This window comes from Vespa mandarinia, chromosome 5, assembly GCF_050613455.1.
Source record: "Vespa mandarinia isolate Hongniang chromosome 5, ASM5061345v1, whole genome shotgun sequence".
NCBI classification, from domain to species: Eukaryota; Metazoa; Arthropoda; class Insecta; order Hymenoptera; family Vespidae; genus Vespa; species Vespa mandarinia.
Genome location: NC_140814.1, coordinates 1142501 through 1168111, shown reverse-complemented (window position 1 = coordinate 1168111; position 25611 = coordinate 1142501). Strand labels below are relative to the sequence as shown.

The following is a 25611-nucleotide window of genomic DNA, read 5'->3' as shown; positions in this document are numbered from 1 at the left end:
TACTCGATTATTTAATTTCCTGTAAGAACTAATAATCAATTACTAAATAATTATTAAGTACAATATATCTTCAGAAAATACTGTATTTAATTAATCGTTAAATATAATTTTGTTGATTTGCAAAAGTATTAATCATCAACTTAATATAAAACTTAAACTATATGATACAGAAATTATTATAAATACACTTCAATGTTTCTGAAGATTTGTCTTATATATACAAATTATTAACTTTTAATTTAAACAGGAAATACATATCAGTACAACAAAGCATCTTACATTTTGACTTTCATTTGTACTATATATGAAGCAGATATTTGTGATACAAAGATAAATTATCTAAACATTCTATTTTAATAATCAATAATGACTTTGGCTTATTAATAGTATAATAAAAAATATGCACATATCTATCAATTATATTAACTTTTAATATTAAAAAAAATTATATAATAATAAATAAAATAAAAATAATATGACGTCTAATACATAAAATCAATACCAATATTTAGCAAAAAAAATATTTGTTTCTATATCTATTTTTACTTTTACTTATTGATTATATTTTTTTTTGAAGATACATTGACATAAATATGTATATATACATAAACACATTTCATTTAAATGCAAATGAATGAAAATAGTTTTGTTTACAATAATGTAAATTGAATAACTTATATTTGTACAAATACCCTTTTGTAAGTAAATACTATTAATATGTAAAAAATACATATTTCTATAAACTAAAAGATGTGATAGAAATAGGTATACATTATCACATCAAAGGTGGCCCTGTATATTTGAGATTATGCGAATAAAAGCCTGGTGGTTTTTCTGTAATTACCAATTGAACTTCTTCAATAATATCTCCTGAATCTGTGCAAGGTTTGGAATTAACTGTTTTGAAAAAAGTACATGGTCCAGGACCTTTTCCAGAATCATCTACACCATAAGGGGGACTAAGTATATCTAAAAATGCAGCTGGTCCTTCTATGCATGAAATTTCATGCAAGTTTTTATCCTGCGGTGTAAGTACACAAGCAGGGGAATTCTTGTGGAGTATCACAGGTTTGTGCCTAAATGCTTTTATTTCTTCATTCATTTTTATATGATCACCATTGGTCTTTAAAGTAAAACTGTTTATTTCAACAGTACCACTGATTACCTACGATATTATTTAAAATATACTTAGTCTCTCATAATAATACTTAAAACTTATAATTGTATAAGATAAATATTGAATTTTATTATCTCTTCATATAGATCATTTATTTAATACTCTATGATATTTTAACTCTGAATATTGAAGGATATATAGAAATAAAAAATACTACTGTATTTATAAATTTAAATATTTACATGTCAAGTATATGTAATAAATGTACCTTGAGAAAGCCATGCATTCTTGGATGATCATGCATAGGCATTGTAACACCATGTTTTAACATAAAGATTGCAATAGTCATATCTTTATTTTCAAAAACAACAATAACGCACATCGGAGCAGATTGTACCTTTACAAAATCAAGAATTTGTTTGTCTACCTTCACATCTTCTGCAGTGATTTTATTGATTAGACTCCACAAATTATCGAAGTTTTGTTGATATAGTTTATAACCTGCATTTCTTCTACTGCCAAATGTTTTTAATGCTTGTTTCCATAATATTTGTATTGCGGAACTCATGGTTAAAAGGGATCACTCTCGAAATAACTGTTTTACACGAATTCTGTATCTTTTTAAACAAATTCTCATAACCAAATTTATATCTTGTTAGGAAAATTTTTTTTTATATTAATTCTTATGTACAGTCTCAAATGTTATTGAACGAATGAATATCTTTAAACAACTCTAAAAACGCTTGTGAAAATAATTTCACATAGAGGTTAATCAAATTAAATATGAATGTAAAGATCTACTACTATTGCTGCCATCGAAAATAATATGACAAAAATAATTTAAAACAATGAACAGCAATACAACAATTCACATCTTTCTTTCTTCATCATTACATTCTTTTTATTTTTTCGTGCAATTATTTGTGTCAAATATTTATAAAAACAAAAAATAAAAATATAAATTCTACTATTTTAACTAAAAATATAAATTACTAAAAATTCTATAATCTGATTGGGTGCAATCATTAGGCTCTTTCATAGAATCTTTCATAGTAGATAATGTTATATATAATACTTGACAATAGTATCCCTATAGTATTTTTTAAAATATTACATATTTTAAATGTATATATATCTAAATTATAATATATTTTCATATTATATATTTTAAATATATATACATATATATAAACACGTATACATATATATGTAAATTAAACTACGTTAAAAGAAGAAAAGAGAGAAATAATATCGAATAAGTTTAGATTTCATTTTGGTTGGATAAAAATGTTCAAATTTCGCGCCATTACCCATCATCTTATTTCTTCCTCGAAAGAAGAAAATTTAATCTTTTTGTGAAACGATTTTTAACATTATAATTACATACAAGTTAATCGAAGCGCTTGATATTACTTTTAGAAAATTTATTTAAAGTAAATTGCACTTCAGTTTGAATTTTAGAAGAAAATCGTTTAAAAAAAAGTAGTGAACATTATCGGTACGTGTAAAAATGTTTTGTAATTCGTATCACCCGGAATTCTTTTAGAATATCGATATTCTAAGCAAAGTAAAAAAATTATAATGATATAAGAGCTATACTATTACCGGCCGATTTAAATAAAGTCGATAAAACATAACTCTGCTACAAGTAGTAACATCCAACTAATAGTTAAACGTGATTGACAAAGGGAGGTGTTAGTTTATTATAAACAATAAAAGTAGAAAAAATCGAATAGAGGGAGGCACCCGCCATTTGCAAGTCTCTCTATTGATTTCGTATGGTTTTAAAGAAGTTAGTGTATTTAAAACTTTATCATCCTATGTGAAAATATTTTATTTGATTGAAATATATTAAAACAATAACTAAATTTTGAGTTATTGAAAAATAATCTCCTATAAGTGAAACACAGTATAAAATAATAACAGAGTAGATTATTTGGCTATCATATTTTAATGTCAATACACAATGATAATTTATATTTACAACTAATAATTCTTCAAAATTGTTTAAAATTAATCATATATCAAGTTCAATTTTAATATGAAATGATTCTATGGCTATAAAAAATGATGGAAGTATATCCTGCTTTACCAAAATTTATGGTGCAAGAATGCCCAGATGAAGATGATTTGACAGATATCGATGATGAAGTATTTGTTAGAGATGGAAAAAATGGAGGATTAAAATTAGATGAAGATGGTGGAGTTAAACGGCCCCTTATGGCGCCACATAAAAAATTTAGAAAATTTTATAAAGTTGGAGTACATAGATTACGTTATAAAGCATATTTTACACCCATTTGTTGTGGGTTCATAACATTAGTATTTCTATTAGGCTTCATTGCCTTTTTTATATATATTGCTAATGTATTTCCATCGTCAATTACTATGCTTAAACAATTCCTAACTCATGAATTAAAATCTTTAGTCAGCAAAGTACATATAATTCCATGTACATCATTGTCATCAAAGATAATATGGAAAAGAACAATATCAAAATTTACTTCAGAAGCTCCTTTGAAAAGCAATGATGTTAATAAAGATGGAATTGAAGACATTATTATTGGATTTAGTACAGGTTTGTACTTTATCTATTTATAATTTATATTTATTTATAATATAATTTTGTTTTAATATAATTTTTAATTTTTTTTCATATAAAATTCCAATGTTTTTATAAACTTTAATTTTTTATGATTTTTATGCTTTATTTTTTTCAGATATCTATTTTATAATCATAGCATGTCTGTTATCATTTACAATTACAAAGGTGAATAAATAATATGTTATGTTATTAATAATAATAATAGTTGATATATACTTACTGCGTTAATATATGATATTGATACATATTTCTTATAATTAGGTTTAAATGCAGAAAATACTCCAGGATGCTATGATTACCTTAAAAACCAAGTACCTTGTTTGGGTGGAATATTAGCATTAGATGGCAAAACAGGAAATACACTTTGGATTCATTGGACTGTTTATGGAATTTTTTCAATAGACTGTGGACTGGACATAACAAATGATAAAATTAATGATTGCATTGCTTCAGGAGAAGATGGAATGCTTTATGCAATTAATGGACAAAATGGATTGAGTATATGGAAAATATCAAACGAAGAACTATCATCATCTGAGGATTCAATACTTTTTCATATATACAATGCAAAATTTATACCTGATACTGATAGAGATGGTATTGGTGATGTTATTGTAACAGGCACTATTCAATCTGACTTATCACGTAGCAGCAGAATTCTTATTGTATCAGCAAAAAAAGGACATATTCTATATACCATTAATACCCCAAACATAGAATTATTTTCTATTCCACAGACAATCGTACATCCGGATGGTGAAAATATATTTGTTTTAACTGCAAATAATCAAATGCAATCAGGTGCATTATATATAGCATCTAGTACTAATTTTATGCATGGTAAATTGGTAAGTTCATTATAATTATACTGTGAAGTACATTGATATTTAATATTGTTATATTATATATTATATATATATATATATATATATATATGTATATATATGTATATATGTTTATATAGAAACTAAAGGAATTGCACCATAGCTCTGGAAAAGCAGCACTGTTACCTCCTGTTTTGGCAGACGTAACAATGGATGGAATTGCAGATATTGTTGCATTTATGTTTGACTCTACTATTATAGCTTATGATGGATTAACTTTTGATCCAATTTGGAATTACACTGTCCCTAATTCTGAAATATTAAGCAGTCCAATACCTGGTTATTATAATGATGATGAAATTCCAGATTTTATGGTAAAACATGAAGTAGAATCAGAATTTCCTAATTATACCATGTCTATGATCATTGATGGACAAACTGGACAACCTTTACTAGAAAAACCAATAAAAGATACTTTAAATAAACAGATATCAGGTTTATCAGTTACTATTGATGGTTTTGGCAATGATTGGTTTTTACACTGGTCTAGTAATTGTTCACATAATGAAGATTTTAAAGGAACATATCGATTTTCGAAAAACAAAAATTTTCCGTCACAAACTGATTTATGTAAAATAATATTTAACTCAACATTAACTACAAATCTATTAGCTTTGAGTCAACATGTTGGACCACCTGGTATAACTTTATACTCATCAGAAGAATATAAAATATTAGAACTTAATAATTCTGTTGACATAGAAAAAGAAATTGATAAATATTTAGAATCATATCATATGGATTCAATAGACATTGATACTCCAAAAATATATAAAGACTATGACAAAGGAATAATGCTTAAGCATAATAGAGATGAGAATATACTTGAAGAATTAAATAATTACAATCAAAAGATTCCTGAAATGACATATGAAAATCAAGAACACTTTGAAGGAGATAATAGATTTGATACTAATTTTCAACTAAATAACTTAGAAAATGTAGATATTGAGAATTCTTTTTATCGTAAAAATAAATGGATTACAAATAAAAACTTAGGAAATATAAAAGAATATGATACATTATATGATAACAATAACAGTAATAATAAGGGAGATGATCAAATTATTGATTATTCGCAAATGGATGAGTTAAGAGAACAACGTAGACAAGTGACTAATAATGATACAACAAATAGAGATTCTGTAATAAATAATAATAAACATTTATTTTCGTCAATAGTTAGAAAAAAAAGAGTTAAACAATCAAATTACATATTAAATAAATCAATAAATTATAATAAACAAAGACAACGATCCAGTGGTATATTATTACCTTCTTTTGTAGATTCAAAGGAAGGAAATTCTGTAGATTTGATTTTCTCAACTTTTGATTCACTATTGTCAGAAACATCTATTACATTGTTACGAGAAGATTTAGATTGTATATACAAAAAAAAAATATTATCTAAGAAGAGTATGCATCATAGAAAAAATGCAGATTTTATTATAGAATGTTTGAATGAACGTAATGATAATTATAATTTATTTGAAAAAACAATAAAACAAAATAATATTAATATTGTACTTGGACAAATGACAGTATACAGAATGAAGTTAGAATGTATTTGTCCTGAAGATATATTACCTAATCAAGTATGTAAGACCATTGCATCTAAGCAAAGTTGGCCAGAATATTTGGGATTATATGGCAGTGGATATTTTAGACCATTACATAGAAATATTTAAAATTCATGAGAAAAAATTTTTTATGTAACATGTAATATTGAATTAACATGTAATGTTGAATTAAACTTTCTGAGATATTATGGAACTTAAGTACAAGTATTAATGTGAAAAATTTAGATATTTATATAAAACATTAATCAGAATAATTATTATTTACAAGAAATACTATAATATACAGAATTCACATGTTATAAAACATTTAATAGTAAATGTATATTTGATTGTAGATTTGCATTTGATTCTGATTATACTTACTCAAACATCATGTGCCATTAAAATGTAAAGATAATATATTATAATGATATGATACATTATTATATTTTTACAGACAAAACTGCATATTTTATTAATCTTGATAATATAAATGCCCTGAAGTTTAATAGATCTTTATATCGTCGAAAATTTAGTTGATTCTTTGAATAAACAATTTATCCATACTGTAGTAAAAAACATTGTATAGTATATTTGCATAAATTGTTCCTATTCTTTGCTATTTAATTAATATAAAAGAAAGATGTTACAAATATAATTACCACCAAATATAATTACCGATCAAAATAGTTTTTATAAGCAAGTTCCTGAAATATAAATTCTATTGTAATGTGATAAATATAAATAAATGTCCATATTAATCCATTAAATACAATATTTTTTGTCATATTTTTATTTTAATATACTTATATTTTTGTATTATTAATGATATTAAAATAATAATTATATTTATTTTAGTTTAAGCTTATTACTCAATAAAAAAAATGCAAGGATTATCTATTTTTTCAAAATAGTAGAATCATCATTCCTTGTTTGATCAATATGTCCATTATTTTCTACAGTGTACATAATGTGATTCTCTACTGTTTCTTCACAATTATTATGTATTTGAAATATCAAGCGAAAATATTTACATATTAAAATATAACTTTATATAAAGAGAGAAATTTTCATATATTTGATCAGAAGGTATCTAAAAAGCTTAAGATTAAATCAGTACCTATTAATCTCCCTATATTTGTGTGCAGTGAATCAAATATGGCCTACTAAATAGTTGCTTTAATTGATATATTTTACTTAACTTATAATATAAATTACAGAACTATGGCTACACATTGTAAAAAAATTGAACTTATAACTCATCAAAAATGTAGACATTTTCAAGGATCAACCGCATTTCAGTATTTTCCAACAACACAGGATAAAAATATACGTTATGACACTAAAATATTGGACACTGTTTTGAAAAATATGAAACAGCAATATTGCATATCAACACTGCAATCAAAGTTGTTTAAGAATGTAGAAACACAAACAGATTATAGAGAAAGTGAGACACAGACACTACCATGGGAACCTCAGTACAAAATACATCCAGGTATAATTACATATAGAAATTAATATAGTAAATTATAAATATAATTTTATTTTTTAATTAGGTCATAATCCAGAAGTACTGACAGTGACTCATTTAACTTGGGATCATGGATTACCAGCAGGAATGCATGAAATTGAAATTATTAATAGAATAAAAATGAGAAGGGCTTGGGAAATGTTTCTTCCACCAATGGATACAGAAGCTAATATTAAAATACGGAGATGTATAACAAAAGCTTTAGAAGAAGAACAATGGGCATTTAGAGATGCAGTAAGTACATTGTTTTATATATCTTCAAAACGTATATAAATCATATAAATATATATTTAACATCGATTATTTGTTGAGAAAAGGAAATACAATACATAATGGATCTGCGTCTTCAGTTAATGGAAAAACTTTCACATTCAAAAGAATATAAACATAATGAGAATATACAAAATCGCTTCAAACGTTTGAAAAATAACTTAGGAATGTATAGAGATGAGAAAATAAAAGTTATTAGACAAAATTTAAAACGAGATTTGAGAAAATTGCATAAATCACATTATGATAAAAAGCAGCTTCAAAAAAGAGATACTATACATTCATATATTAATTATGCTTCTAAATTGTATAGATCACAATTAAATTTTGAAAAATATTCTCCAGGACAATTCAGAAAAATGAAAAAGCAGTCATCAAGAAATGATAATATTCATCATGAAAGTATGATCGTAACTTTAAATAATTTATTCTCTTATTTTATACGTCATAATTTTAATTAAAATTTTTTACATATATGAAAATTATATTTTACTCAGAAATAAAAAATATTGATACTATATCAACTAAATTACCAAGTTACAAAGAATCGAAATCAAAACATGTATTACCAACGGAATTATGTATTCGTCAAACAAGATGGACTGATGATAAATTAAAAACATTATACATGGATTTAAAAGCAATGAGGTTAAATATTATGCCCTCAGAGACATCAACATCAATGAAAAAGAAATATAAAATTCCTATATTACCATCTACACCATATAGAGTTCAGGAATACAAAGATACATTGTTAGATCAAGCAGCACTACGTATCCAAGAAACAATTAGGGGTAGAGCAACTCAATGTATGGTAATGTCATGCATTTTATATTATATTTATTATTTTCTATGGTCTTTCCTAGAAATATTTTATATTTCTTTGTAATAAGAACATGGTTAATTTCTGTAGAAATTAATGTATTTAATTTATTTTTTATAGAGATATACAGCAAATAATAAGAATCAGAATAATCCAGATTCTTATACATAAAAACTTTTAATTCATTATAATATTAACTTTTAATTCCATCAATTTAGAATTAAGAGGCATCTATCTTAAATATTGAAAAAGAATAATACTCATTTATAGATGTTTGAAGGTACTAATAGATGTAGAGAACTAATTAAAGAACTGCAATTTGCTTATGATATTATGGATCATAATAATGAAGTAAGGCAAATAGAAAAACAAGAAATAATTGATATTCAACATAAAGAACGTAATAGATTATTACAAGAAGAATTTTTGTGTGAAATTTTTGATTCTTTAGAAGGAGCAACTGTATGTGGAATATTAGATCATTTAAGTAAAGTAAGAAAACTAACGATTTTCTGCTGAATCATATCATCTATTTGTTATCAAGTTGCTTATATACTTTTTAATATAAGGAAATGGTAAGATTGAAAGACGAACGCAATGCACATATATTTGCATTATTTGCTGAAAAAGAAAGATTAAAACGTGAAGCAGCAGAAGCTGGACGACGACAGTTAGAACGTAATCGTTGTAGGGAATGCAATGAAATGTTCCGGCAAATAATAAAAATAGATCAAGATACCGTAGAAATTTATTTAGATGATATTATAAAGGAAGAAATTGAAGAAATATCATATCAGAATGCTGAACAACATATCTTACAATTTTTTGATCATGTGGACAAAATTTCAAATGATACAATAGGAAAGTATGTTACCACACAGTTTTATTGTTCATTAATATAATTTAAATACTAATACTATATTTAATAAAATATGAAGTATATGTGAATCAACAAATACTAATGTATTAATATTAATTAAAACTGTTCTAGTATGACGGATTTTGAAGAAGAAGAAATGGTAGCAGATATGATTTATAACTTTGTCTTACCAGAAGTAGGAAAATTTAATGCTCGACAACAGATTAAAAAGAAACAACAAAGCTATTTACAAAGTGCACACGCAATATTATATGAAAATTCATCAGATTCTCTACCTGTTGAACTTATAAACAGCGAAGATTCAGAGGAAAGTGTATAATGATTGATCTAAAATTGAATTTAAGCAAATTTAACTTATAAATAATTTATGATTGAATTTTTTTTATAAAAGATACAATAGCTATGAATTTCATTTCAATATGGAACTTTATAATTCTTTTGAAAAGTTTAAATGTACATTCACTCCTTATATCTATGTTAGAGTTATCTATAGTCCATCCAATTTTTTCTTTTCTATATAATACAGTTTATCACATTTTTACTTTTCAAAGAAAGATATGATTATTATTGATCTGATCTATAAGAATATTAATTATATGCCAGGAATGTAGCATAGAAGGGATAAATCTTTTTTTTTTATTAATATATGAGATTTAAATATCTTCGAGATATGATTAAATTTATGAAATACTGTATTACTTATTTTTGACAAATTTGTATAATTTAAACATAGTGTAAATATGTATAAATTTAATTGGTTATATTTATTAAATAATAACTCAAAATGCACAGTATAAAATTAACAATATTATAATAGAACATGCCTTTGAACAAGACCTTACTATTTACAGAAAAGATTTAGTGTGAAGTAGACGGGTATCCCTCTACTGCATTTCCTGCAAGAAGATCTGATATAAACTTTTTAAATTTGACATCTTTTGCATCATTTGAAGGTTTTCTTTCTACAATTAATTTACGCTTTTTAGCTTTTAATTCTTTCGTTTGAAGGGAATCAAAGTCACGTTGATTGATAATATCAATATGTTTTCTTTTGCAAGTGTCTATAGAATCAGGCTTTTGTATTTCTTCCCTTGCCCTACTTAATTCAGCAGTTAAATCACCCATTTTTTGTTTCCATTCTTCCAGATGCTTTCTCATTTCTGCCAACTGTGTATCTTGATCATGAATCTTTTTTGCTTGCTTTTGAAGTTTCAAATTTTGGACTCGCATTTGAATCATTTGTTTTCTCATTCTTAATTTCATTTTAGTTATCTCAAATTTTACAAATGTTACAGAAATTTTATTTCTTTTAGTACGACTATAAATTTTCTTAAATGTTTGGTTTAATTTTTCTGTACTATAACTATGCGATAATGTAGTATTATTTGAACTTGTAGTATGATGTAAAATTATTGAACTTCCACTAGGCAATTCATAAGAACCCACATTACTAACAGATGTACAAGTACTATGTTTTAAATCTGGTAAAATTTTTTCATCAAAGTGTTCCATAGCCATACTACTAATATCACGTAATTCTTGCAATATTTCATGTGGTGTAGGTAGAGTCTTTGAATCACGAATCAAACGAAGAACACGAAATATTTCATCGATTACCTAATGCATCAAAGATACTTTTTATATTAGAACTATGGTCTAAGTTAAAGAAATTATCATATTCACCATATATGAATATAAATTTTGAAACTCATATAATGAATATGATGGGATATTTCTTAAACTTTGTCATATCGTTTAATTATAACAACTTACTTTTCCAGGAATGAAGCAACATAAGTTTAAGTCCACATATTTGATAAATGTCATTGATAACATTGATATTCTTGTCTCTATTGCTGTTAATATTCCACAATGACGTGCTAAGGGATGACTTCTTCGTTCAGATTCCCTACGTGGTAATTGACTTTTTACTGCACGTAGACATTGTGCATGATATTTTTCCATTAGATTGAAACCACGATTTAGTAGTTTTTTACAAATTCGATCAAATTGTTTACATACCTGTAAGTTAAAAAGTTTATTTTTTCACTTAATAATCACATGACACAATGTAGTCAACATAGACTTATATGTATCTTACGATTCTGTATCTAGAAATTTCATCGTAAGTAAGGTTAGAGAGAACAGTCTCCAGCACAATATCAGGAAGATCAATTATGTTCAACATGTTTAATAATTCCAAGAGAAGTTTCACATATATCCATAATTTCTATATGATTTGAACATACAAATATAAAATTAAATCGAAATATCTGCCTTATACTAAGACATGTACTAAACAATCCAGTTCAATCAAATTGATAAAAATTTGACTTCTACTATACACAATATGTGAACAGTTTTTATTATCAAGAAGACTTAAAATCATATTTAAAAAAATTAATTTAATTTAAAATATATTCGTAAAAATAAAGTTACATACACATAGATACATATATAAGAAGTAAGTAGATAAAACTTATAAAGTATGACATTAGTTGTTAATTATATAAAAACTATTTGTTCCTGACAAATATATACACATCTTGTGATAATGAATTTTAATACATAAAATTTATAAAAACAACGAATATTTCTATAAAACATTTTGTAAATTTTGTATAAAGTGAACACAATAGATGTTAAATATTTCGAACATTTTTTTCTACATACTCCTTATATTTTTATTTTTATTCGTTAAAAAAAACCATAGTTTTGATTGAAATCAACATTTCATAAATATTATTTCGATCAATCTCATACTTTTAAAGTTCACTATTTATGTATCATTGTCAACAGGGACGCACTCATCACAACCAATTTTCAATTTGATTCATACTATCCAATATGACAAAATATAATAACAACAATACAATCTTAAATGAATTGAAAAAAGTACTCGTTTAAAACTATTTCATCATCTCACATTTTAGATCACCTAAATCACTTTAAACATAATTATTATAAACAAATTCAATAAGTTATTGGTCAAGTTTTTCGGAACAAAAAATCCTAATTCATATTCGATATTACTACTTTGCTTTGAATACTCATTGATATAAACACGTATGAGCAATATCAAATTTTTCTCTACGTAAGCCTAAAATAGTCCAACAAAGCATCCAATTAAAATTAAAGTTACATTTATAAAGTTAATGTGTTAATTTCTATGATTTCTGAATAGGCTGTTTTATTCATATTTGGGATTGGTCACTCATTTTAAGTCTCATTCTTATGATTCAAAGTTAAAACCTGAATCATACGCTTTATATCGAAATATGTTTGGACCTATGCTTAAATGTTTAGTGGCCGATGGCGCGCACAGAAGTGGATACCGGTGAATATTAGTAAAGTAAGATGTCGTGCGCTGGGATGGGACGTGCCTTTTACATCGCATGTTTTTCTCTCCTCTTGGGAGTTGTAAGTGCAAATAATCAACGAGTGGCAAAAGAATCTTTAGTAGAACAGCTCGATGAAGAAAATTGGGATCGTATGCTTCATGGAGAATGGATGGTGGAATTGTAAGTTGAAACGATGGATGAAGTCGTCAAAATTGATGGCGTGTAAAATGCGGCGTTGCGCCAAGATTTTAAGTTCTTTTTTTTCTGCATTTATAGTTCAAATTAATTGAATATAATTAGAAATTAGTATGGAAATATTAAATTATTGCATTTACGTTAAAAATTTATTACGATAAATATAATAATAAATTAAAAATGTAATAAATTTAAAATTATAATAAATTTAAAAAACATGTTCATAATGATTGCTTTAAAATGATTCATAGCATGAAAGCTTCAATCTTTTCCTTTCAATTGTTTTCTACAGTTATGCTCCATGGTGTCCAGCTTGTAGATCTCTTGAGCCTATATGGGAACATCTAGCTTCTTGGAAAGAAAATCTAAATATAAATGTTGGCAAAGTAGATGTAACTAATTCTCCAGGACTTAGTGGCCGCTTCATGGTTACAGCTTTGCCTACTATTTATCAGTAAGTTATTTCATATAATTATGTCAATTATATTTTTAAAGAACAATTATTTAATTATTATTATTTTATAGTGTAATAGATGGAGTCTTCAGACAATACAAGAGTCCAAGAGATGAAGATGCACTTATTGAATTTGTATCAGAAAAAACTTGGAAGAAGATTGATCCTATACCTAGTTGGAAAAGTCCAACTTCTATTCATATGTCTGTTCTTAGTCAATTCTTTAGATTATCACAAGTATTAAGGGTAATTATAGATTTATTTTTATTATATTAATTAACAAAGCTCATTATTTTTCATATTTTATCTTTATATATATATATATATATATATATATATATATATATATATATATTCCTTTTGTTTTTTCAGGGTATTCATAATAATCTTACAGAAGATTTTGGATTGCCAACATGGGGAAGTTATTTGATCTTTGCTATTGCAACTATTATTCTAGGTGCTATATTGGGCATAGTAAGTTAAATTTCTATAATTTGCAATATTTATTATCTAATTTATAAGCTATGTTACTATCACATATTAATCAACATATTCATTATATATTTACAGATCATTATATGCCTTATTGACTTGATTTATCCACCTAAATCTATACAACTTCAAGGAAAGAAGAAACAGCAGGATGGAAGCGGTGCAGTTGTACAAGAAAAAAGTTCTGGAGATGATGAAATCGTTGAAAATGTAAAAGATGATTTAGTAGATGAAGAAGGTTCAGAATCGGAGGAAATAACTGAAACAAGCAGTAAAGAAAAGGATTCCAAAGCAGATACCAGCAGTCCGAATGTTCGTAAGCGTAAGCCACGTAAAGCTGACTAGAGATATTAATTTGTTAAATGTAAATAATTCATGGTCTCAGAAAATTGCGCAGATGACATTTATGCATTTGTTGTTGTAATCCACATTTATGAATCGAAGTGCTATTTTATCCAATGTAAAGTGGCTATCTTGCACTTTACATTACACTCGTTAACAAATTTAACAAGTATTCAAGTAAATATGGCAACTTTCTAAGAAATAAATTAACGATTATTATATATTCATTTTGGTAAAAGTAAAACCATTTTCGTTTTCATAATTACAAATTTTCTATTTATATTGAATTGGGGTAATTTTTGTTACTTCTTTATCTTATTATTTGATTTTAACAAATACTAATCAGAAAATTGTATTTTTATTCAACATTACAATGATTACAATAATTATTACTTATACGAGTATTTAAATATTTTATATTGAATTATCACTTATACAAGAATATTACTTGTCTTAAGAACAAAGAACTTATCGGTTATATCATATGTCTATTAGTTTTATATCTTTTTCGTTTCGTCCTTTTTTTTATTGGAATGTTATCTATTTACGTTATTGTAATTTTATTTAATCTTAAATATTTGAAAAAATTATATCAGTATTTTCTTCATCAATGAATTTTTTTATGCAAATAAAGAAAACGTTGAAAGTTTGGGAAATCTTAATAGTATCTAGTGTGATGCGTAAAGGCTTAAAAATTTACCGCTGCCTTGTAACCGATCAGTCTTGCAAGGTCCACCATTTACGAAGTTTCCTTTTTACTTCTACGATCCATAATAACACTGAAGTATAATATTATTCGATGCTAAATCGAATAGTATAATTTTAAGTAATTAGCTATAATTCACTCGGAAATTGTATTTCTATGTGAAACAAAAACAAATTCATAGTTTTTACGCATTTACATATAAACGTTAAGTTAAAGACTCGTATAGAAACTAAGATAGCAGGATTACCGCAATATATTAAGTACCAATCGTAACATTATGTAAGTCTCTTTTATTTTTAAATATTTATGTAAAATATTTAATATAGAATAACAAGAGTGTAGCAAAACATATACAAAGAACTATATTACTCAGGACAAGGTTGAAATATATGTTTATAAATAACCGGCATGTTTGTAACGTTTACGAAATTCTCGTCTTTTTTTAACGATCTTCATGAAAATACTGCTCTATATAATGTGGCGATTTATCTAAAAAACATTTGTTATTTAGCATATAATCATTAATATTTATCTCGTTTACGCATATACTCTGTGAAATAAGAAGATATGAATGCGATAGTAGTAACATCAAAAAGATATAAGCATCTCGTATTGCTTTCTAGTTATCTGTAAATATCTACGACTACACTTAAATGTATACGAGCGTATAATTTGTGATCTTTCGCATTCTACTGTTTCTTCAACGACGCATTGACATTTTCTACGTTTGTTAACGTTTAAATTAGTGCGCGAAAATCTTTCTTTATCGACATTCCCACGTAAAACACCATGGTACATACACATACGCTTTTAACCAAAATGCTCGTGTCTTCGTTATCGAGATAATAAGATAAGTACGTTACAATGGAAATAAGTACTAACTATGTAACGTTGACTTCCTAATAAACGCATTTAAGAGAATAATAAAAGCAAAGATTAAGTTGCGTTTGAGCTCCATACCAATTCTTTCCGGTTTTCGAATTAATGGATATGAAAAATTAGTACCGTCGGTAATGAGGAGATACTGCTTACCGACGGCGTTGATAACGAAGAAAAGAAATGAGCGCTCTCGTCGAGCTATCTCACGAGGAACAATCCATTGACCGGCGAGCGCGCTCGACGAGCTCGTGCGGTGCTCTCTCGCTGAAGACAGCCGTTAGTGCGGGCACGAGCGAGCGTAGCTACGAAAGAAGACGAGTGGTAAGTGTACGGGCGCTATTATTCGCGCGACACTCGTATTGAAAAGTCTTTCAGAGTTGCGCGTAGTTTTTCTCGCGAGTCTTTTACTAACGCAAAAAAAAGGAATAAGAGGAAGAAGAAAGAAAGAAAAGAAGGAAGGAAGAGGGAGAGACAAATCGAAGCGGTAAGGTCTCCTTCGCGGTGCGAGATCGATAAATGCGAGGACGTTACCGGAAACGAGACCCTCCGAAGCTATTTTTTCAGTGAGGGGAATAACGTTTTGCGAATCTTTGGTACTTGCTGAACAGCACCTGTCGTTATATTATTCTATTTCGTTGAGATAAAAAAAGAGAAAGGGAAAAAAAAGAGAAAGAGAAGAGAAGTCGAAGGGTTGAAGAAGAGGGATGGAGGTCGACGAGTAGGCGTCCGATCGAGCGGAAGCCTCCCTCTTGCCGTAGGTGCGAGGGATGCGGAGAAGGCGGCCGTCGGCGGCGGCGAGTACGCGCCGCCGCGATGGTGCCGCGCGAGGAGAAGAGAAGAAGAGTGATCGTCGCGGCTGCTATCTCTTGCGAGAACGTCCGAGGATGTTGTCTTCTCTTCTCTGGTTTGTACAATTAGCGATGGAGCCTCTTCGAGAAGGAACCTGTCTTAGCTAAAACGCACTAGAGCCGCGTTCACGGCGAGTTTACGAATAATCGTGGTAAGGTGCACGACCATGAAGGAACACGGGAGTAAGCATTCGGCGGAAGCGCCTACGAAGACCCTTAAGTCTTTACTAAAGAAGCCCGGCCAAACGAAGGGCAAAACTCGGAAGAATCGCGTAGTCATTAATGAGAAACTTAATGAGTTCTTTGCCGCTGATTATATTATACTTATAAAGGAAGAGTGTTGCGCTGAGTACGAGGAAGATTGCGACTGTTGTTGTCAGGAGCACGAACTTATACGGTTGGGCAATTGCAAGGAGTGCCGGGCGGAATTAAATCTCCACTTTGGCGTCACGGATGATGGCCGTTACGGTAGCGCCGATGGGGAGGTTGACGAGGAGGAGGATGAAGATGAGGACGAAGAAGAGGATGCGATCGACGAGGAAGAGGAGGACGACGAAGAGGACGTTGTTGACGTCGTAGCGGCCGTCAACGTTGCTGTCAATGCCGCTGTTAACGTCAACGTCGGTATCAATACGAATGATGTGGAAAATCTCCAACAACAACATCTGCGGACTGTAGAAGTTCGTAAGAAGGATGAAGTCGAAGAGATAGCATGCGAACTCGAACCCGATGCCGTCGAGCATAAAGCCGAACTCGAAGCCGAACGCGAGCCGAAGGAGTTGGTTAATCGGCAGGAAGTGCCGACGATCGTTCCCGACGATTGCGCTGACTCGACCGTTCGCGAAGGAGGCGAGCGTCAACAGGAGACTCTCAGTCCTCCAGAAGGCTACAAGGACGTTTGCGTCGAAGGTACTGCAATTTTGGAGGACACTGGTCATCCACCTCGACTTTTGCCACCACCAACCTGCAGCGACTGTGATTATTATCACCGAAAGAAGACTGGTGAGCGACTCTAATCCTTCTCTTTATCTATATCTTTTTCCTGTACAGTCCTTCAATGCCACGGTTACGTGACTTCCTTTTGCTTGTAACGCCGAAATCATCACGTCTCTATCGAACGCTTCTACTTGTCCTTTTCCCGCGTTATCGAGCATCCTCTATCTCCTACGCAGCGCCCTCTTAAAGTTCTCACAAAACCATGAAAAAGCACCCTTCCATTTCGCGCCTTTCTCATATAAAATAATCATCTATATAGATATCGACTTTATCGATGTTCTCGAGATATTGCCCTTCTTTAGGAGAATTTTTTCCAATCATTCTTCCTATGCTTTATTTCTTTCACAACTTTCCACGAAATCGTTTCTCCATTTTTTTCGCGATCAATGCGCGATGGGAAAATAGAGGCGGGAGAGAAGGTAACGAAATTTTTTGATATAATTAAAGATCTTTCATATTATGTACTGAACAGTACAGCAAATGTTCAAAATACTAGCTTCATATTTTTTCTCTTCTTTCGTACATTTTTATTTAAAGAAGCTTTAATAAAATTTCACACGTTTTTACTTAATTTTTCCAATAGATTAACAAATTGGGTTATCTATCTATCGGGTTGCTCATAAAGTTCATAGAGACTTTTTATGAAAATTTTAGAGATAAAATTTAATATATTTTTTTCCCTGATGAATTCTTCATCTTTCATAATATATACATGTATATATAAATATCCATATATGTATATATGTATGAACACATTTGGCAAGAGAATATTAATATTGTCGTTTATCGAAAACCATTACGAATTTTCTGACCAACTCGATATCTTGATGAAAAATCGATCAAACTCGTAAAACTTTAAATGAGATATAAAAGCTTTGCGGTTGCTCGGACGATTAGTTTCTCGTGTAGGAGAAAAGCAAAACAGCATGACGTGCCACTTGCGCTCGAGCTAACGTATATCATCAAAATCCTATTGAGAGAATTCGATTGTTAGCAGCGCATAGGCTTCCGTTATCGGTGAAAGAGTTTACGGAAATGCCGATACGCAAAAACGCGTACGAGGCAACACAAAACTAAGGGAAACAAGGAACGCGCGCTTTTTATGATGTCGAAACTTTTCTTTTTTATTATTAGTTAAAGTGGATGTATATGAAACATATCACGTATGTAGAAAAATATATGTATATAATGTGACACATGGGTTGTTTTTTTTAATTGACTCATCATATTCAAGTTGTTAGTTATTATGAAAAGAAAAACTATGAAATTATATTAAGAATTTAATTACAAAGAAAACAAAGTAATTTGTCACACTTTAGGATTGAAACTATTTGTTTTTTATAATTTGACAATTAAATTTGTTCGCTTTTATCTGCTTTATTTTCTAGTATTATCAAATAATCTTGATGATCGATTAAAATGAGACATCCTATATATGTACGATATTTACAGGACACAAGGGAACAATGTAAAAGCACTTGTAAATGATACGAATATGTTTCTCGTAAATCAACCGATGGAATAAATGATGGTATATCTATATACAGACATACATACATATATATACGCGGGCGCGCGGGCGAGTGTGTGTGTATATATATGTATATACATACATGAGAGATATATTGTGCTATTTTCTCACGCGCCTCTCTCTCTCGCATGCAAGTTCCCACCGTATTCATAGATGCGGAATAACCGAGCGCGTTAGATAATAAAATATCGTGGTATATCGTTTTTCTCTTCATGAAAATATTTCTCTGTGAAAATTCTACTTTTCTCTACGTGACTAGGACTCTTTTCTTTTAGTTCGGTAGTCCGAACGTCGAACTTCGTCTTTTCGATGAGATTTTTCTTAAATCCCTTCTGATTTAAAAACTTCGTCTAAACTTCAATCTCCTCTCGAAGTATAATAACATTTACAGAATTTCTAAATGAGTAACGTAAAGTTGTAAACGGGAACGTTACATTTTGTCTTGTTCCGTGCACTGAACCGCAGCTAAATTTGATTGCATAACCTTTCTCTTTCTCTTTATCTCTAACACAGAGAAGAGAGAGAGAGAGGAAGACAGAACACTCACATACACACAAAGAAACATCGGACGGTAGCGATCTTGTCGCGCATGGACCGTAAACTTTAGTCTCCCTAGATGTGTAAACTTTGTTCTCCAAGTTACATTTTTAACTGAAATGACTACTATGAGAAATAAAAATGCTAGTACAAGTTTAACAAAGAGAAGATCAAAAGTGGCAACATTGTAATAGTCCTCTTTAAACTAATCTTTAAGTAATCCTTTTAACCGTTTGAGTCCCAGACGGTATTGAAAAAACACTTTTGAAGAATTCCAAATAGCGCAATTGCGCTTTCCCTATATATGTTTGAAAATACTCAAGCAGCGCGATAGCGCTTGTTTAATTTTATGTTAAGAAATACCAAGCAGCGCGATAGCGCTTCTTGTTTGAGGTAAGTAACGTGATTCTCGTATTTTTTTCATTGCTTTGAAAAATTTGACAATTCGCACCGTCAGTTGTCCACAATGCACGAAATATGCTGGGTTTTCTCGACATAAAATCTGAACAGCACGATCGCGCTGCTTGGGACTTAAACGGTTAAGAATCTAAAGTGTAGATATATATCTTTGTTCTTTTTAAATGCTTTTACAAAATCTGTAAAAAAGAATAGATTAATTTTATTTTCCTTTGATCATACATATACGATATATGATATTTGAACTGCTTTTTCTTTAAAAACTATAAAGATCTATGGATTAAATGATTAATGACTAATAATAACTCCTTTTATATCTTGATACAAATGGTATGTCGATAAAGTATTTTCACTTACGATCTCACCTTTGTAAATACATCTTATTAAATCAGAATTCTGGAAAGGAATTCGTAATGGGGATTTAACATGTTGGGAAATAAAATAATTTCATTCTCTCTGTCCCTCATTCCCGTGGAAGTTTAACTTCCTTTCTCGCGATCTTCCCGTGGAAGTGGCCCTTTTTTTCTGTTATCATAAAAGCAATAAGCGTAAGGGCGGGCGTGTGGTCGAAAGAAATGCGTGCCGACGAACGTTATGTATACGAGCATCAACGTTCACCGGATGTACAGCGTAGCGTGATTCCGGTACTTAGTCGAGTAGTCTTGGTAAGAGCGGTCAGGCTTACCAGGGCGACTTCGTTGAAACAGTTTTTTTCTCTCTTTCTCTCTTTCCCTTTTTCATTTAGCACTAAGAGAGTCGATATAAATCGAAAAATATATGGATCCCACGCGGTTTCCATGCAATTTTCGGACGCGTGTGCATTGAATATATAGCTATATTACCTGTTAGCTATTCTTCTTTCCAACGAACGTCCGTGAAAATGGTGATTCACACAAAGATGCCTAACTCTTTTTGTCAAGATACTTAGGCAGACGGCAATGAGAGTAGAAACTCGAGATATTGAGTACTCTGTTTGACGTTACAGGTGCCCAAGAGCAAATTAAGGTCAATGGGACCGATGCCGAACGCGAGGACGCTATCGTTGAGAATTTTAAAGAAGCAAACAATCAAGTTCGATCCTCTACGCCTAATGGTAGGCCCTTTTGTCTTTTTATTATATCCTATTAGACGACGAAGTTTTACACGTCGTTTACTATTTTTTTACGAATTCGATACGTTCTTTTCCTAGATTTGCATCATCGGTATCTCGTCGAGACGATAACGATGACGACGGTTACGGAACGACGAATAATCCGAGAGATCAGTGAGAACGAGAGGAAACTTTGTCTCGATGAACTTGATCTGGAACAAGAAAGACCATCAAGCGAAATTCCAAAACTGGATGGAGTTTCAACGGACTCTTCGACTATTACGACGAATAAAGTTGAAAATCTTTCGTCGAATGTTTGCCGTGAATGTGGCAATGCGGAAACGAACGCGGAAACAGTCGAGGACAATGAGAGAACGGAGAGTATCGTTGGAAGTAATAACAAAAATGAAAACGAGGAACAAACGATAGATGAGGATGACAATAGCGAATCAAAGGAAACTCTTCAAGATGTTACGGAGCTATCACTAACATTTAAACTTGGTAACTTGGCGACTAATAGTTTGAAACCAAATTCAGCTGTGAGACAACTCTTTCCCAATCCGAGATTCATCTCACCACCACCGGCACCTCTGAACAAATCCGTCTCATTAGCCGATTCTGAAAGTACCTATTCCGAAGCTCAAAAGTTTCTCATCACCGCAGAGAATTTACGGCTGTTCGATACAACGAAGAGATCAGCGAAAACGACTACGCGTAGCGAGTCTTGTGAAAGCGAACCAAGTATGATAAAGAGGACAATAGAGAGAAACACGTTAAGAAGAAGTTTGATTGGCAAGTGCAATGCAACTACGAGAAAAAAGAATCTCAGATCGAAGGATTTGTCTTTAGAGGAACGAATCAGACAACTGACTTGTGTTGATCAGGACGAGGATGTTACCGAAGAGTCTTCAAAGAGTACAGAACTTGTTTTAGATCAGGATAATGAGAGGTTGGAATTCTCCATGCGAACTTCACCATCTGGCGAGGAACAACCACCAATCGAACGATTTTCTCAAAAGGTTGCTACATTGACTACAATGACAACGTTACCGATGACAACGTCCACGACGACGATGGTGCCGATGGTGACGAACATAGCGACCATATCAACACCAACGACGTTGCCGACGACAATGGCAAATGTTCATAATTCGAAGAATACCCCATTGATGGATACTACGCCAAATCAATCGACTTACAGGAAGATTACCGATCTTTTCGCGTACAAGAAAAATACCGAACCAAATTTACCGGATCTTGGTATTGGTAATAACGGTAGAGGTACTTTGGTTAAAGAATGTCAATCAAAAAATTCTTTAACGAAAATGAATTCCGAGGTGAGAAGACAGTTTTTAGCTAGTCTCGCTCCACTCTCTTGCGTCACCATGAATAACGCGGACACTCGTGAGGATTATTACAGAATTGAGCCAAGAATTGCGACAAATGTAAATAGCAACTCGATAAATCACCTGTCCGATTCAGCTTACAGCTTGGAGGATATCGAGACGGCACTGAACAAAAATCGTGCTAGTGCACCTGATGTTACGAGAGGTACACCGGTCGGTAATAGGCCAGATATAGGTGAGAACTCAGCCGACGAGTTGCTTGCTTTCGTGGAACAAGATAAATCCAGGATGGAACGAATAAAGCGACGTTATAGCGAGAATGAGGAACGTCATAGTCTCGTTAATGGTGTTTTAGGAGATGAAAAGATGATGAGTAGTATGACCAGTAACAACGAACAGATTCATGAGGAAGACCATGGTGAAGAAGATGACCAGGATGACGAACTCAACGACTACGGTTTCAACAGACGTCCGCCTGTTCGAGGTATCAAACCTCTGTTTGGTACTACTAATGAGATCGTTCATCAACTTCGTTCTCGAAACGTAGTCACAAATGACTTTAATGATGTGAGAGAGACATTTGCCACGGCATGGCCGTTGCACTACGATAAGAATGGCGACAGAATCGATGGTAAAAATCCGGCGAACGTGTACGATATGATGCCGAAAGAAGATACAAACACGATCGATCGAATAAACAGTATGCAAAAACAAATCGACGACATTTATCAGACCATTGTGGAGACCGCGGTGACTCAAGGCAATCTCGATCGTGTAACTTACTTAGAAAATACATTGCCACGTCCATTGGTTAGAATACCGCCGACCGATGGTATCTCACATCAGTATCCCGAACAGAAAAACGGTCAGAATTATTTCGCGGAGAAGCATCAGCCGACGAACGTTCGTATGTTGCGTATCGCGGGTGGCGGCGATGAAACAGCACCAGCTACGAATTATGCATCGACTCTACCGGCTAAAATTCGTCGGTATCCATCAACGACGATCCCCAATTATCATTGCAATGTAGTTTCACCAACTGCGGCATCCAGCAGCGGTGGTACTAAGTGCTATCGCACGATGTATTTCGTGCCATACAACGGTCTCTCGGATCCGACATATCAGAACATTCAACGGATCTTACCACCCCATTCGTCGCCTAATTACGCGACCCACATCGAGCGTTATCCTTATCCTCGGCAGACAAAGATTGATAGCCCGCAGCAACAACCGCAACAGCAGCAACAGCAACCACAACAGCAGCAGCAGCCACAGCAACATCAGCAGAGGTACTACCCACGTCCCTTGGCGCCAAATACCTATTTAGCATCTCAACCATTTCCTGATTCCGCTCCACCCAATTGTCTTCCTTCCCAAGCACCTCAGCAGACACTCCAGTTGCATCTACATCAACTATCATCCGTTCCTCACGCCGCTGTTCATCCTATCCAATTTCAACATCGACAACATCATCATCAAATCGCATCATATCACCTACAATCGGTATTACCACCACCACCACCACCTCCATCATCTTACACGGTGATTGCACCACCTAGATGCTCCTCCACGGCTACAGCCGCCCATTCGACCAACCCAGCCTATCATCTCTATCAAATACCACTTGGTCGAACATCCGCTACTGTTGCTACAGCCGCTGCAGCAGCTGCTGCAGCAGCCGCAGCGGCAGCAGCTGTGAATGCCACGGACGTACAAACTCAAACCGTCTCGGCGTCCTCCTCAACTCCTTTGTCCGTACCTGTTACTTCCTTTAAACCCATCTGCGATGTACGTCTCTCTGCGGGTTTTTCTGTTAATGATCAACAAGGAAACGTTAATATCGGTGGTCCTCTTTCGGCATCTTCCTCGTCTTCTTCCTCGGCATTATCTTCACCTACGAAACAACAACAACAACAACAACAACAACAACAACAACAACAACAACAACAACAACAACAACAACAACAACAACAACAGCAGCAGCAGCAGCAGCAGCAGCAGCAACAGCAGCAGCAGCAACAACAACAACAACAACAACAACAACAACAACAACAACAACAACAACAATTAGTGAATAACTCGTGTAGCGTCGCGGAACGCGGTGTACCGGAAGGTGCAGCTAGTGCACCCTCTCACGATTTTTCTCAGCCACCACAACAGTCTCACCATCATCAACTCACTTCTCCAACTCCGGCTCTCTCTCAATCGACGACCACCTCGATGTCCCACTTACTCCTCGTGTCAAACTCTTACGGCGGGCATCGTGCCAATACCCTAAACCCGCCTACCGACTCTCAAAACTCCGTGTATTATGCGATGAACGTTTAAAGGGGCAACGTTTTTGACCAACTTCACGGCTGGACTCGAGACTTGGTCCCTTTTAGTCAGTGACGGAGAAACACACACACTCATAGATACACACGTATACAAACGTACACTTATACATATGAAAAGGGACATGTAAAGAGAAGAAGAGGGATGCAGGCGAAATTAGCTCGCATCGACGATTCCTTTTCTTTGATGTGGTGGAAAGTGACGACAGGTATGTAGAAAAAAAAGAGAGAGAGAGAGAGAGAATGTGTGTGTGTGTGTGTGTGTGTGTGTGTGTGTGAATGAGAAGAACACGAGATTATCGTGCGAGAAAAGCAGGACGGCGGCCTCTTTCCATGTTCGTAAATGAACGACAGGCTTGATTGTTGAAAGGCGATACGACTCGTTGATTCTCTTCTACGCGATGACCAATACGACGATGTCGATGACGATGG

At 31.9% G+C, this 25611-nt stretch overlaps 6 protein-coding genes across 11 annotated transcripts in view; 4 read left to right on the top strand and 2 right to left on the bottom strand.

Annotated features, from left to right (window-relative positions):
* Positions 1 to 482: 482 nt before the first annotated feature.
* Positions 483 to 2062, bottom strand: LOC118448166 (2-aminoethanethiol dioxygenase). The gene is made up of 2 exons (XM_035881075.2): positions 1386 to 2062; positions 483 to 1165 (listed from the first exon to the last, which is right to left on the bottom strand). The coding sequence occupies exons 1-2, from the start codon at positions 1683 to 1685 to the stop codon at positions 776 to 778; spliced, it is 690 nt and encodes a 229-aa protein (XP_035736968.1). The 5' UTR covers positions 1686 to 2062; the 3' UTR covers positions 483 to 775.
* A 425-nt stretch (positions 2063 to 2487) lies between these two features.
* LOC118448149 (uncharacterized) lies at positions 2488 to 6848 on the top strand. 2 transcript variants are annotated; one of them, XM_035881002.2, is made up of 4 exons: positions 3559 to 3695; positions 3838 to 3887; positions 3984 to 4570; positions 4687 to 6846. In XM_035881002.2, exons 2-4 carry the CDS (start codon positions 3860 to 3862, stop codon positions 6292 to 6294), a joined length of 2223 nt encoding a protein of 740 aa, XP_035736895.2. In that variant the 5' UTR covers positions 3559 to 3695; positions 3838 to 3859; the 3' UTR covers positions 6295 to 6846. The 2 variants fall into 2 exon arrangements, with proteins under 2 accessions (XP_035736896.2, XP_035736895.2); XM_035881003.2 differs by lacking the exon at positions 3838 to 3887 and having other exon boundaries at positions 2488 to 3695; positions 4687 to 6848.
* A 200-nt stretch (positions 6849 to 7048) lies between these two features.
* On the top strand, positions 7049 to 9991 carry LOC118448100 (cilia- and flagella-associated protein 91). 2 transcript variants are annotated; one of them, XM_035880913.2, is made up of 8 exons: positions 7049 to 7254; positions 7386 to 7663; positions 7725 to 7933; positions 8017 to 8371; positions 8467 to 8783; positions 9063 to 9284; positions 9362 to 9657; positions 9784 to 9991. In XM_035880913.2, exons 2-8 carry the CDS (start codon positions 7390 to 7392, stop codon positions 9989 to 9991), a joined length of 1881 nt encoding a protein of 626 aa, XP_035736806.2. In that variant the 5' UTR covers positions 7049 to 7254; positions 7386 to 7389. The 2 variants fall into 2 exon arrangements, with proteins under 2 accessions (XP_035736806.2, XP_035736805.2); XM_035880912.2 differs by having other exon boundaries at positions 7049 to 7663.
* pall (F-box protein pallbearer) lies at positions 9523 to 12752 on the bottom strand. Of its 4 annotated transcripts, none has more exons than XM_035880916.2 (4): positions 12346 to 12752; positions 11774 to 11902; positions 11446 to 11694; positions 9523 to 11289 (listed from the first exon to the last, which is right to left on the bottom strand). In XM_035880916.2, exons 2-4 carry the CDS (start codon positions 11858 to 11860, stop codon positions 10531 to 10533), a joined length of 1095 nt encoding a protein of 364 aa, XP_035736809.1. In that variant the 5' UTR covers positions 11861 to 11902; positions 12346 to 12752; the 3' UTR covers positions 9523 to 10530. The 4 variants fall into 4 exon arrangements, with proteins under 4 accessions (XP_035736809.1, XP_035736808.1, XP_085513143.1 ...); XM_035880915.2 differs by having other exon boundaries at positions 12436 to 12752; XM_085657017.1 differs by having other exon boundaries at positions 12599 to 12741.
* A 212-nt stretch (positions 12753 to 12964) lies between these two features.
* LOC118448102 (thioredoxin-related transmembrane protein 1) lies at positions 12965 to 15631 on the top strand. The gene is made up of 5 exons (XM_035880917.2): positions 12965 to 13193; positions 13501 to 13662; positions 13734 to 13908; positions 14035 to 14136; positions 14233 to 15631. Exons 1-5 carry the CDS (start codon positions 13030 to 13032, stop codon positions 14497 to 14499), a joined length of 870 nt encoding a protein of 289 aa, XP_035736810.1. The 5' UTR covers positions 12965 to 13029; the 3' UTR covers positions 14500 to 15631.
* Positions 15632 to 16334: 703 nt separating this feature from the next.
* Positions 16335 to 25611, top strand: part of LOC118448099 (uncharacterized) — a 9764-nt gene continuing 487 nt past the window's right edge. Inside the window, exons 1-3 of the mRNA XM_035880911.2 lie at positions 16335 to 17931; positions 21396 to 21503; positions 21600 to 25611. The exon at positions 21600 to 25611 is cut by the window's right edge and continues 487 nt beyond it. Coding sequence (XP_035736804.2) covers positions 17097 to 17931; positions 21396 to 21503; positions 21600 to 25174 — 4518 coding nt within the window. The 5' untranslated portion in view covers positions 16335 to 17096 and the 3' untranslated portion in view covers positions 25175 to 25611. The remainder of the gene's footprint in view (positions 17932 to 21395; positions 21504 to 21599) is intronic.